The 14195-nt window shown below is 38.1% G+C and overlaps 1 protein-coding gene across 1 annotated transcript in view; it reads right to left on the reverse strand.

Moving 5' to 3' along the window:
• Positions 1–3837: 3837 nt before the first annotated feature.
• Mettl15 (methyltransferase like 15) overlaps positions 3838–14195 on the reverse strand; it is a 175145-nt gene continuing 164787 nt past the window's right edge. Inside the window, exon 6 of the mRNA XM_029537015.1 lies at positions 3838–5232. Coding sequence (XP_029392875.1) covers positions 4790–5232 — 443 coding nt within the window. The 3' untranslated portion in view covers positions 3838–4789. The remainder of the gene's footprint in view (positions 5233–14195) is intronic.

Here is a 14195-nt window from a genome sequence, read left to right on the forward strand (position 1 = left end):
CAAAACAACCCTGAGATCCCACCTCACACAAGTCAGAATGGCTAAGATAAAAAACTCAGGTAACAGCAGATGCTGGCAAGGATGTGGAGAAAGAGGAATATTCCTCCTCCATTATTGGTGGGATTGCAAGCTAGTACAACTACTCTGAAAGTCATTTTGGTGGTTCCTCAGAAAATTGGACATAGTACTACCTGAGGACCCAGCTATACCACTCCTGGGTATATACCCAGAAGATGCTGCAACATGTAATAAGGGCACATGATCCACTATGTTCATAGCAGTCTTATTTATAATAGCCAGAAGTGGAAAGAACCCAGAAGCCCCTCAACAAAGGAATGGATACAGAAAATGTGTTACATTTACACAATGGAATACTATCCAGCTATTAAAAAACAACGAATTCATGAAATTCTTAGGCAAGTGGATGGGACTAGAAAATATCATCCTGAGTGAGGTAACCCAATCACACACACACACACACACACACACACACACACACACACACACACACACAGAAAAAAAAAAAAAACCACATTGTATGCACCCAGTAATAAGTGGATATTAGCATCAAAGCTCAGAATACCCAAAATACAATTCACAGACTACATGAAACTAAAGAAGAAGGAAGACAAAATTATGGATACTTCGGTCCTTCTTAGGAGGGGGAACAAAATATCCATGGGAGGAGTTACAGAAACAATGTGTGGAGCAGAAACTGAAGGAAAGGCCATCCAGAAACTGTCCCACCGGGGGATCCATCCCATATAGTCATCAAACCCAGACACTATTGTGGATGCCAACAAGCACTTGCTGACAGGAGCCTGTTATAGCTGTAACCTGAGGGGCTCTACCAGTGCCTGACAAATACAAAGGTAGATGCTCTTGGCCAACCATTGAATTGAGCAGAGGGTCCCCAATGGAGGAGCTAGAGAAAGGACCCAAGGAACTGAAGGGGTTTGCAGACCCATAGGAGGAACAATACGAACCAACCAGTACCCCCAGAGTTCCCAGGGACTAAACCACCAACCACATGGAGGGATTCATGGCTCCAGCCACATATGTAGCAGAGGGTGGCCTAGTCGGTCATCAATGGGAGGAGAAGCCCTTGGTCCTGTGAAGGCTCTATGCCCCAATGTAGGGGAATGCAAAGAGTAAGGAAATATGTTTTACAAACATCTGTAATATTTCAAGTGATTTTATAACTAAATTTACAAAAATGTAACTGGCATACTGTATTCATTTATAAACTCCTGGCTATAGCAAATACTATAACACACATACACACACACATACACACACTCACAGACACTCGCACACACACATATATAACTTAAACACAAATTATGTACTAATGCAACATAAAATAAATTACAAAAGACAAATTTAAAAACCTATAGCTTCAAAGAGAATGTAATGAATCATTTATAAAGATATAACAAAATGGATATCCACAAAAAGTTGCATGGTGATTAAATATCATTATATAAGTCATAAACTGAAAACTTTCAATTCAGTTTTATTTGCCACATCAAATTAAGGCTATGTTCAACAAATCTAAGAAAGCAGTCACTGAAGAGATTCAGAGATGTCCTGTTGGCCAAGACAGCATGTCCATTGTAAAGACTCCTTTTTATTTTGTGTAAGTACGCACCACTGTACTTCCTAGTTTTCATTTTCTGCATATTGTCTGAATTTCCCAAACCATTCTCTAGATTTACAGTTTTAAAATACATTCATGTGTTTTATTATGAGCCTTGCAAAAGCCTAGTAATAGAATATGGCAATATGTTTTTACAATAGAATTTAAAAGTAAATGTGATTATCATGCATTTTATACTTGTATATTTTATGCAAAATATACAAGATATTTTTGTGTTTCCAGTTAGAGAATTTTCCCATGGTGGTTGTATGAAGTTATCAGCAACCAAGTTCAAAATAAGAGACGTTCTGTAGATGTAGCCACTGAGCCTGAGCTCCACAACTCTGCATTTTGATTGCATTTGTTGCTGTTGTCGTTTCCTTCAGTTGCAAAGAGATGTTTGCTTGACGAGGGACAAGGAGTACACTTACCTGTGTGTATAAGGACACGTTTTGAATGTAGCTGGGGAACATGCTGGTCTAGTAACATGGTGGTTGATAAGTATTTACAAGAATGTTTAATTCTGTGTACATTTAATAGAATAGTTGGAGACTCTCCCCTAGGGACTATAGCCTATGCAGCCATAGGTTCCTGGCCCAAAGACAGTAGTAGCAGGCATGGGTTCTATCTAGAGGCAGAGGCCTTAAGTCTAATAAGAAAGTGGTTGGGACCTGATACTCGCAGAGCCTTCATCCCATTATTACACCAGAGAGCCTATTTTTTTCCAATCCAGTTATCATATCTCACAGAGTTTATATCTAATCAGATACTGATCACTTCTCTTCCCAAGAAGCTTACATAGTACCCCCTTCCCCAGAAATATGAAAACTAGTTCAAAGGGATGAAACTTCCATGCCAATACCAGCTTGATTTCTCCATGTCCTGTAACTTAGGTATGTGATATCTTCAGCAACAGGATCTTTTTTTTTTTTTTTCCAATTTTTATTAGGTATTTACTTCAGTTACATTTCAAACGCTATCCCAAAAGTCCCCTATACTCTCCCCTCCCCACTCCCCTACCCACCCACTCCCACTTCTTGGCCCTGGTGTTCCCCTGTACTGGGGCATATAAAGTTCAGCAACAGGATCTTATCATCAAATTCTGGAGGTCAACCAAGAGCAATAGTTTTAACCTGGATTGTTTGGATAGCAAGGGATTTCCACCAACCAACAACCCAAAGGGAGGTAACTCATACCTGGCACCGGGACTTTTATTTGATAGCTTATGGTGTCAGGGATGTATCACCCCTGGCACCATATAGGGTAACTACACTTAAATTCATGTACGTGTACATTTTAGGAAGTTTTCAGACTCATAGTAGGAAGCTTCTACAGCAGCAGGTTTCCATGTCCTTCCCAAAGGTCTTTAGTATAGTTAGTTATCTTTTCCTATAGCCCTTCCTCTGCTCTCATAACTCCACTTAGTCCTTCCTGTTCCATTACTCACCTTTCTTCCTTCATACCATCTTACATCCCACTTTTTTGGCTAAGGTTAGGTGTAATATCCGTTCTTACCAAATTATCTTAGTAAGTTTCAATTTCTATTTCCTTATAGATTAAGATGTTAACCATTTATATATAATTGTGCATTTGTGCTTCATCTTTTAAGAATTGTCTGTTTATTAGCCCATTGATTAACCATATTCACAGCATCTTTAACTGATTTTCATAATCCAATTGTCAGTTCTTGGCATTATTTCCTGAACTAGTTGGGTATGATGTAGCAACTGTGAATCTAGTGTCAGAAGGTGGTGATAGGTAGAACCCTGTAGTTAACTGGCAACGCAGTGTAGCTGACCAGTGAGCTTCATGCTAATTGCAATATTCAATCTCAAATAAATAAGAAAAAGAATGAGGAAGACACCTGCCACTGGCCTCTGACCTACACATAAACAAACACATGCATATGGGCATCTACATACATCTTTGCACACACAAACACATGAACAGATATAAAATATTGCACATATAAACAGTGGAATTTTATTCAGTCATTGAGAAATAATAAGATTATTTTATACTTGATTCATCAATAAAATGAAATGGATATGTCAAGCAAAAAACAGTTTCAGAAGGACAAATACGTATTTCTTCTCATATGAAAAAAAGAAACTAGATTCATACTTACATGTGTGTACATATATATAAATACATATGCAGATATTATATATACACACAAGTAGAAAGAGGGTTAAGGGGGAAGGGAGAGATCTGGAGGGTGATAAACATTTGTGACATGAAGTAGAATATGAGACGATCTTAGAAAAGGGAGAGACCAATGAAGGAGGAAGGAATCAGGGAAGAGAGCGGAGCAGTGGGAAGGATAAGAACTAACATCATGCTTTATTTTCATGAAAATGCCATAGTGAAACTTACCACTTTGCGTAAGATTTAAAATTAAATAAGGAAACAAAAACCGGAAGATGAAACAAGTGATTATGTTGTTTACTAAAGGTATTGACCAATCCTGCAGTAGATACAACCCACAGTAAATAGAAGTTCTGGACCTCAGATTTTCTATGAGGGTTTTTAGGGCAGTTCTACATGCTTTCTTTCCTATGTATACAACATGAATCATATTGAAAAATGCCTTCAAATGAACTATGAACTCACTAGTGAAGACCACCAGTATGGTATATTTTAAATAATGTTGAGAATTTAAAATTTGTAAAAAGCTTACATTTGATAAAGTAAGGGAAATTATAATTTATTTCATGATCATGATGAATTATATAAGCCATAGAAAGTTCACTACTGCAGACGTGAATATATCAATTTTGAATTTAGGGCATACAGATATACAGAAATGGTTATCATTTTCTTCAGGAGCTTGAGTTTACAAATTCAGATTAATACAATGTCATAGTTCTTCCATCTCCTCATGAAAGAAAGGATTACATTTTATAATTAAAATGAAATGCAGCAATCAACATCAACATTGTTTTCCATTCTTAAGACTCTGCTCCCTGAGTTAAAGTTTTTTATGTCATGTTTAAACTTCCTACATTTTCTTCAGAGGGGGAAAAAAAAGCTAAATACCATTAATGTCCAGAATGCCCTATACTTTACATTACATTCAGAAACACAGTTTTAAGTTAGAAAAAAAATAGAAATATTGAGTAAAACCATGTAGATCAAATACTAAGATCCTCATAATTTGATGGCTGCTCTGAGCTTGGCTGAGCGCCCTCTGGGGTTATCTTGGACATCTTGACCTTCTGGAGTAAGTACCTTCTTGTGTATCAGTTCCCACGTCAGAGGAGCTCTTACAGAGCTTCTCTCCTCAATCTCATGATCCGAATCCAGTTGGGAAGTCTGTTTCACCTTCTGTCTAATGCTCAGGTTAAATCTTTCTGTCATGCTTATCCCAAGCAAAAAGCGTTTGACAATACGATCTTCTAAGGAATGGAAAGAGAGGGCAACCAGGCGACCACCAGTTTTCAGAAACTTCTGCGCTGTCCTCAGTCCTGTATAGAGTTCATTGAGCTCATTGTTCACAAAGATGCGAAGGGCTTGGAAAGTCTTGGTAGCAATGTGGGTGGATCTTTGTAGCAAGTCTTTTCTTGCATAGAGAGCAGAGGGAGGAAAGGCACCTGGAGATATTTTGTAAGAATAAAGAAAAAGGAAAGGTAACATTAACATTTGCTATGTAAATGTTCTGGAACATGACTTATTTATGGATATTTAAGAACTAAATTTTCTGAGAAATTGTGACATTTCATTCACAGTTCCCTCTTCTTTGAAGTTTTCTTCATGGTTCAAAACTAAATGTCATAATAACTCAACAACAACAGTAATCAAACAAAGAGAGGGAAATAGAAAGAGCAGACATTTTGAAGACATTAATATAAAATTTCACAATGCTTCAAAAACCATTAAATTACAGTAATAAGAAATACCATCTGTTGCAATTAATAAAGGAAGCCATATCTAGCTGCATCATAACTGAACACGCCCAGGATGCTAACAAAGCAAAAGTAACAGGAAAATAACAGATTCTCAGTGGGTCAATGTGCAAGGAATTGAGACTGGGGAGTGCTCAGTCCTAAGTAAGACATATGTGTCCTCTTTTCAAGGCACAAGGATCTTCCTGAGGAGGGGGGAGAAAGTTACAAAGAGCCAGCGGTGGTGGCAATGGTGGTGGTGGATGACTTTATTTTCTCACACAGCAGGGCAGTTGTGTATATGAACTCACAGTGACCGGGACAACATGCATAAGACCTGTGTAGGCTCAAGTCAAACAAAATGCCAGCACGGAGGAGGCAGGTGAGCACCAAGTCCCACATCGTGCTAAGAAGCTATTGGCATATGATAGCTGTTGGCAGAGGGTGCTTCAGTTTTCTTTAATGGTGTATTACTTAGTGGGTTGACCATAGATCTCATTCCTAAGACTTGTTGGGCAATAGAAACTGGACTTTGTAGGGAGAAAAAAGAATGTTCCATCTTTTGGGGGAAAGAACGGGCAGTAACTACCCTCTTGCAGTTGGGAGAGCTGGCCCTGTTGTCAAGAGAGCAGGAGAGCTGGGTTTGTAGTGCACCTGGGCAGCTCAGGAGAGGTGACCCTGATAACCGGGATGTGGATGAGCTGGCCCCGATGGTGTGTGTGCAAGAGAACTGGCTCTGCCACGTGTCTGTTGTGAGGTGGCATGGATGTAGGCATGATGTCCTACCCACCTGGCCCCTCACCACCTTCAGTGGTTGGGATAGTTGGCCCTAGGGTCATGAAAATGGGAGAGTTAGCCCAGCTTCTCACTGGCTACAGCATTTGGAGAGCAGACCCTGGACTTTGACTGGGTAGCACAGGAGAGCAGGCCCCAATGGCAGCACTACCAGTGAACCAGTTATCCCCAAGAGTGAGGGCATGAGTGCAGGAGAGCTAACCCTGCGCCTTGGGTGAGCTAGCCAGGGCCATGCTGGAGAGCTTGCCGTGATGGTGTGGGTGGAAGAGTCGGTGGGTTGACCACCTAAGCTACTTAGTACTATGCCCAGATCCGGAGCTTTTGAGTAGGCTCACCACAAAAACTACATCATCAATAAACTGCTGGAGTGTGTGAAAGGGCTTCTTCTGAAGTTCCAAAGCTCTAGGATCTCCATGACACAGGGCAACAACACTATAATTGAGAGGAGTCCTGGTGAGAATCCAGTATTGATGGTGTGTAGCAGAAGCCAGCATTCTCGGACCAGACCAATGACACAGCAATAAACATTGCAAAAAAAGTTGTATGGACAAAAAGTTATACAGTGGGAAGTATTGTGACACACTCCAGTTTCCACAGGGAAAGATTTTAAAGTCTTTGTTTTTTTTTATTTTTATTTTATTTTGAGGGGGTAGCAAGGGCAGATACAAAGTGACCAGGTAGATGAGTAGAATAGGGGTGCAGGATGTGAAACTCATAAAGAATCAACAAAAAGTTTTAAAGAACCAAACAAAACAAACTAACAATGAGAAGTCAGAGTAAATGATCATGAAATCCACAAAGAATAAAAATATCGCTTAAAACACACAAATCACAAATGACAAAAAGAAAAGTGTGATAAACCCAGAGTCTAAAAATTAAAATTTTTGCTTCAAAAGATACTGAAAATCCACAGAAAGGAATAAATATCGAATCACAGATCTAATGAGATTAGAATCTAGTGCACACAAAGGAAGCAAAGTGCAGAATAACAGAAAATACTGTCTCGGTAATCTTCTGCAACAAGCACATGAGACCAAACTTGCTCTGTACAGTTCCAGGACTGGGCTGAGCAAAAATGCTGACTTTTATGTAGGCTTACTCTGGAGAATATGATGTTAATGGATTGTAAGAATTTCAATGAAATTATACAAGAACTTTACCTGTTGGAACAGGTCATTAGTGAATATTCCATAAAAATTACATATCCATTCTGCTTCTTATGAATGAATACCTAGAGAATAACTGGAATCCTAGTATTTTAATATCTTCAATATGCTTCTTGCAAAAAAGAAATCATATAAAGATATGTATGCTTAGCTCATAATTCACAGTAGTTACACAGTATGGGAAGAGCCAGTATTGTATATTACTTTTCTCTGTTAACTGAATCCGAGAGAGAAATAACACAGCAGCATGAAGAACCTGAGGATCTGAATGAGCAATCATCGTGATGAGCGCACTCTGTCCCTGTAGAAACTATACGCTAGAGGAGATCAGACTCCAGAGAGTTACACTCTAACCTGATGTGTTTCTCAGAAACAAGATGCTACCATGCTAACATCAGAACAGAAAATCCAGGACAATTTCTTTCAAGCTGCTAATCCCTTTTATTTTATTTTAAAAGACTTCGAAGGATCCAAGCAAAACGAAGCGAGTCGTTCTCTCAGGTTTAGATTAGGAGGAAGCATGAGTAAGTCAGCGTTCCTAGCTGTTTCAACATTTACATAATTCAACACTAATGTTGAAAAGAGAAATTCCATGTAAAATACAGTTTAAAGAACATATATTTTAACCGGGCCTGGTGGCGCAGGCCTTTAATCCCAGCACTCGGGAGGCAGAGGCAGAGGCAGGTGGNTTTCTGAGTTCAAGGTCAGCCTGGTCTACAGAGTGAGTTCCAGGATAGCCAGGGCTACACAGAGAAACCCTGTCTCGAAAAACCAAACCAAACCAAACCAAACCAAACCAAACCAAAACAAAACAAAACAAAAAAACCATATATTTTTATATAAAATAACAAGCAAACATTCATATGGCCAATGAATTAACAAATATTGCAGAGCATTTTTAAATGATTTTTATATGCTTTCTTATGGTTAAATTTAAATTGTTGCAGAACTTAAAAGCATGGTTATACATGGTAATCACTTAACTTGATATTTTAAAACAGAATTTTCATTTCAAACATATTCATTTCAGGATATAGTATTAAAGACAGTACTTAACTATCCACAACTGGCTTTATGTTAAATGAGTTCACAAAATAGAGAAAAGTAGGGAGCATAATGCATTTTTACAGGGTACTGTCAATAAATATTTTTGAAAATAATAAAAGAATGTTTTATAACAAAATAGTAAGAATAACCAAGTGGTGTCTGTATAGAAATTCTAATATAGACAATTTTATTGGTTTACAAAGTATGAAAGGCATTTAGGTTTCCCAGACCCATGGCACCTTCCTATGGCCTCAGAATAAACAGTTTATAATTCTGAGAGTCAGCTAGCTGTACAACTATGAGGATCTTGACCAATTCTTTTAATCTGAAGAAATCTATTTTCATTTCAAAGTAGTAACACAAAGGAAAATTTTGTTACTGTTCTGTATAGCAAAGTCACACTAGCTATATCTATAGTACTTGGAAACTGTAGCTGACAAATCAGATGCCCTTCTCTTTAATAAGGTCCAGTTTGACCTTTGCAGTGCCACACAGTCACAGAAAACAAACACAAAAATCTTTCAATTATCTTTCAGTCTTAATGATAACAAGGCATTATTAATCTATTACGGTTTCATTCTGGGGCATTGTGACTATTGTTTGTGGAATTCTAATGTGGACTACATTCAGTGGATTTCTTAGAGAGGATTTTTAGATGTGGGTCAGTAACTCTCTTGTCTTATCTTTAGAAAACAGGGACAGTAGTGGGTTTTATGAAGCACTTTGCTATTTCTCTGAATGTCTGTAACACATTTTCCTCTATTTTGGATGTAGTAATTTCCATGACTTCTTTTTATTAGCATTTGTGTTTTGTTTTTGTAGCTTATAGGAGAAAAGAAAGTTAGATAATTTAGATTGTATAAAATAAAATTAAAAGAGAATAAAAAAGGGGAATTGGGAAGCTGTCTCAATCTATGGAGTGCCTGATGTGCAAACATGAGACTTGAGTTTAGATTCCTAATGTACAGTAAGAGTCCAGCATAGTGGTGCATGTCTGTTGCCCCAGCAATTTGGGTCTAGAGATAGTTGGATCCCAGTGGTTCACTGGCCTGACAACTTAGCCAAACTGATGTGCTTCAGGTTCACTGAGACCCCCATCTCCAAAAGAAAGAACAACTGACAGAGGCACCAGCATAGATCTCTAGATTCTACACATAACCACACACACACACACACACACACACACACACACACACACACACACACACACACAAACACACACACACACACACACACGTAAGCATAAAAGAACAGCATTCAAAGCAGTATGAACAAAGCATTACCTAGCAATAATAATAAAAAAGAAAAAAGGAAAAGAAAATGCCTGCCTAAGTGACATGAAGGATTCTTAAAATGATAAAGATGAGAGGTAAGCACATATGAAAGCCCTCCAATTGGTTTCTTCTTGATTGCAGTCACCATCAGAGGCTAGGGCAGAGTTCTCGTGATCATCAAAGGTTAGCTAGAATCACCTACTTCCAAATCACTAAGCAACAAAGACCCAACATTCTACCAGATTTGGTGGCTTCTTGCTGGATTAGAACATACAGAAGAAAATGTTAACAAAAGTGAGACATGCTCCCTGCCTTTGAGGAGCTCAGGTCTGCAACCTTCACCCCGAGACTTAACCTCCTAGGGGCTTTTCATCACAAATAGAACTTGTCTGTCTGTTTTTTCATTTCCGGAGTTTAATCAAAAGAGGCTAGTATACCTAATTCATTCAATTATGCACTAGAGTAGCTAAGATAGAAAATATGGTCTCAACCACAATTTGAGTGATTTGGTTTTGTAAAGGGAGAAAAATTCTCCTTTTTTGTGTTTTAAATTCCATTAACACACTTGGCTGCCATAGGGCAATGTATATTAGTTCTATGTGGGAAAAGGCATGCTTACTCCAGGTAGAACTCATTGCAACAAACTCTTCACAATTACCTTATTTACGGAACTCATTAATTCATCTCAGATGATCTTGACAAACAGAGATGCTTCCTGTTTTCTGCTCCAGCCCTAGCACGTGACGGATAAACCTGTGGTTCTTACCCTTTGGCGCACACTGGCTAGCTGTAGTATTTCTGATAACATGGAGATGGCTGGCCCCACTCTTGACCTAGTAAGCCAGCTTCAGAGGTTCATTATCTAGATGCCAGTACTTTACAGGAGCTTTTGATTGATTTCTTTTAGGCTGAGGGAAAATGCTATTTCTTTTTTAAACTTAATTTTTCCATACAATATATTTTGATTTTGATTTTCCTTTCCCCCAACTCCTCCCAGACCCTTCCAGTTTCCTACTCACTGACTTCATGCTCTTGTTCCATCCCCCTCTCCCTCCCTCTCTCCCTGCCCTCCCCCCTCTTTCTCCCTCCAAACAAATTATGCAAAAAATTACAAAAATAAAAATAAAAACAAATAGAACAAAATTGCTCAAATGAAATGAAACAAAAAGTTCACAAAAAGACAGAGCTCATTTTATGTTGATCAATTACTCATGTGCATGGCCCTGCCCTGGATTGTGCCTGATAGACCCACTGGCACTCCATTCAAGGAAACTGATTTGCTCCTTGCCAGTGGTATCAATTACAAATGCTTTCTAGTGGATTCCATATGCACTTCCCCCTCTCAGTGCTGAGACCTCATCTGGCTTTGAACCTGAGCAGGTCCTGTGTATGTTGCCACAGTGCCTGCAAGTTCATGCCAGAGATGTTTGGCATGCAGCCAAGTATTTACTAAATAAATGTATATTGACTAGATAATGAATACATAATGGACATGAAATGAAAGGAAAAATGAATGAATAAAACTCCAGGACTATTAGTGCAGAGTTCTCTTACCATCATTCAGGGCATTGTAAAGGGCATGACTTTCATATGAATGAGTACAGGAAAAGCAAAAACGTCATTAGCAACTGAAAACATGACAACCATTACAAACCAAATCATGATAGAGGTCCAGACCACAGTGTCAGATGTGATTGTGGGTACTAAATTATGATGTTAATGGGGCAACTGAGCCCTCAAATTTGCTAGCAATTTCATTGTCTCAACAAACAAGATTGCATGGATTTAATTATATGGGATAATGACCGGGCTGGCCTTAACTCATCAAGCATTTGCATATCTAAGGGAGAACTTGTAGATAATTTTCACTTCAGAAAATGCAAACTTGCAAACCTTTAGTATAAAATACATTGCCAACATGCAAGTTTAGCATAATGTTTATATATTTCTTTTGCAAAATAAAAATAAAATTGGAAAGTTACATTTAAAAGTTATTAAAATTTTAAACAATTTAAACTGCATAAACATAGCCATCATTTAAAAGAAAATTCAAAAGCTAAAGGAAATGCTGTTGTACATGAAATAAACTGTTAATATTATTATTTTAAGAATCAACCAAAAGGCATGCTTCCTGTGTCTTGTTACATATATATTCACACCTACATGAACCTATGCATATGTAGTATATATAAGAGAATGATCTGCAAAATGATCTGACACATGCTTTGCTTACATACCTTACTTTGAAAAATAACTTCAGCTCTATAGATGTCTTATAATTAATTTTGTTTATTCATTTATCAAGTATTTATATTGACATACACATATAAGATAGCTCAAAGTACAATCATAAATAAGATATAGATGCATTTAGACAGGAAAAATTCGTATTGCTGCCATAAGAGCAACATGTAAGATATTTTCTATTTTGTTATCACAAAGGGTTTGTAATGAACATATATATTGCACAGTTTATGTTTCTATATGACACAAAAGCTCTACAAAGTATGTTAGTCAGAATCTGAGCAGTGTTTAGCCCTGTATGAGAACATTGTATGTCCATACATACAACTGGAATTGTTTAGGTCAAAGGGTATTTATACCCATTTACATTTGGATCAATACTTCTAAATATACCCGCTAAGTAGATTGCACCAATTTACTTCCATCAATAGTATATTATAGATGCAATCTCCCCACATCCTTGTCAGTACTAGGAATGATCACTCTTCAGCCCTGACTACTCTAATAGAAGGCAAATGGTAGTGTTCTGGTGTATTAATTTGCATTCTTTGGCAATTAGTAGGTTTGGGCATCTTTTCAAATTTAATAGTCATTTGATTCCGGCTGTAAATTGCCTGAATGAATCTTATGCTCATGTTCCTAATGTGATACTGCGTTTTGGTTTATTGATTTGGAAGACTTATTTATAAAATAATAATATCAACCCTTTGTCTCTCCTATTTAAATTATTTTATCAAACTTTGACATCAGTTTTGTAGATTATCTGCTATACAGAAATTGAGGATTTTGTGGTGTGAGGACTGAACCTTAACTCAGATAAAAATTTTGTATATGACAAATTAGTGTATTTGTATATGTGTATGCAGGTATGAGTGCCTGTACATGCACATGAGGAGGCCAAAGGAGGTCACAGGATGTCTTCAGTTTTTTGCTCTCTTCCTTATATGCCTCCAGACAATGTCTTGGAAACAAAAGCACACTTCTGAGCTAGGGTGGCTGCGAGAGCACATCCACAATCAGCCTGTCTCCACTCCACAGTCCCTGGGTCTTAGCCAGGCCTGACTGTACATGGGTGCTGTGAGTCCCATTCAGGATCTCATGTTTGCAACACATGCACTCTCAGCAACTGAGACATTTCCTCACACCTTCTACGCCCATGAATTAATTAATTAATTAAAGATATATTTCAATGAGGAAAGCCTATGGCTCTCCAACATTATCAGCTTTATTTTGTGTATATTTCTGTTTTTTTTTTTAATGCTCAAGAATTTGATTCACAGGAAAAATAACTTTTTAAAAATTATTTTATTAGATATTTTCTTCATTTACATTTCAAATGCTATCCCGAATGTCCTCTATACCCTCCCCCCACCCTGCTCCATTGCCCACCCACTCCCACTTCTTGGCCCTGGCATTCCCCTGTATGGGGCATATAAAGTTTGCAAGACCAAGGGGCATCTCTTCCCAATGATGGCTGACTAGGCCATCATCTGCTATATATGAGGCTAGAGACACGAGCTTAGGGGGTACTGATTAGTTCATATTGTTGTTCCACCTATAGGGTTGCAGACCCCTTCAGTTCCTTGAGTAATTTCTCTAGCTTCTCCATTGGAGTCTCTGTGTTCTATCCTATAGATGAGTGTGGGCATCCACTTCTATATTTGCCAGGAACTGGCATAGCCTCACAAGAGATAGCTATATCAGTGTCCTTTCAGCAAGATCTTGCTGGCATATGCAATGGTGTCTGTGTTTGGTGGCTGATTATGGGATGGAACCCCAGGTGGGGCAATCTCTGGATGGTCTATCCTTTCATCTTAGCTCCAAACATTGTCTCTGCAACTTATTTCATATGTATTTTATTCCCTATTTTAGGGAGGAATGAAATATCCACGTGTAGGTCTTCCTTGTTCTGGATTTTCTTGTGTTTTGGAGATTGTATCTTGGATACTCTAGGTTTCTGAGCTAATATCCACTTATCAGTGAGTGCATATCACGTGAGGATTTATATGATTGGGTTACCTCACTCAGGATGATATCCTTCAGATATATCCATTTGCCTAAGAATTTCATAAATTCATTGTTTTTAATAGCTGAGTAGTACTCCATTGTGTAAATGTACCACATTTTCTGTATCCATTCCACTGTC

This window comes from Mus pahari, chromosome 3 (assembly GCF_900095145.1).
Source record: "Mus pahari chromosome 3, PAHARI_EIJ_v1.1, whole genome shotgun sequence".
Lineage (NCBI taxonomy): Eukaryota > Metazoa > Chordata > Mammalia > Rodentia > Muridae > Mus > Mus pahari.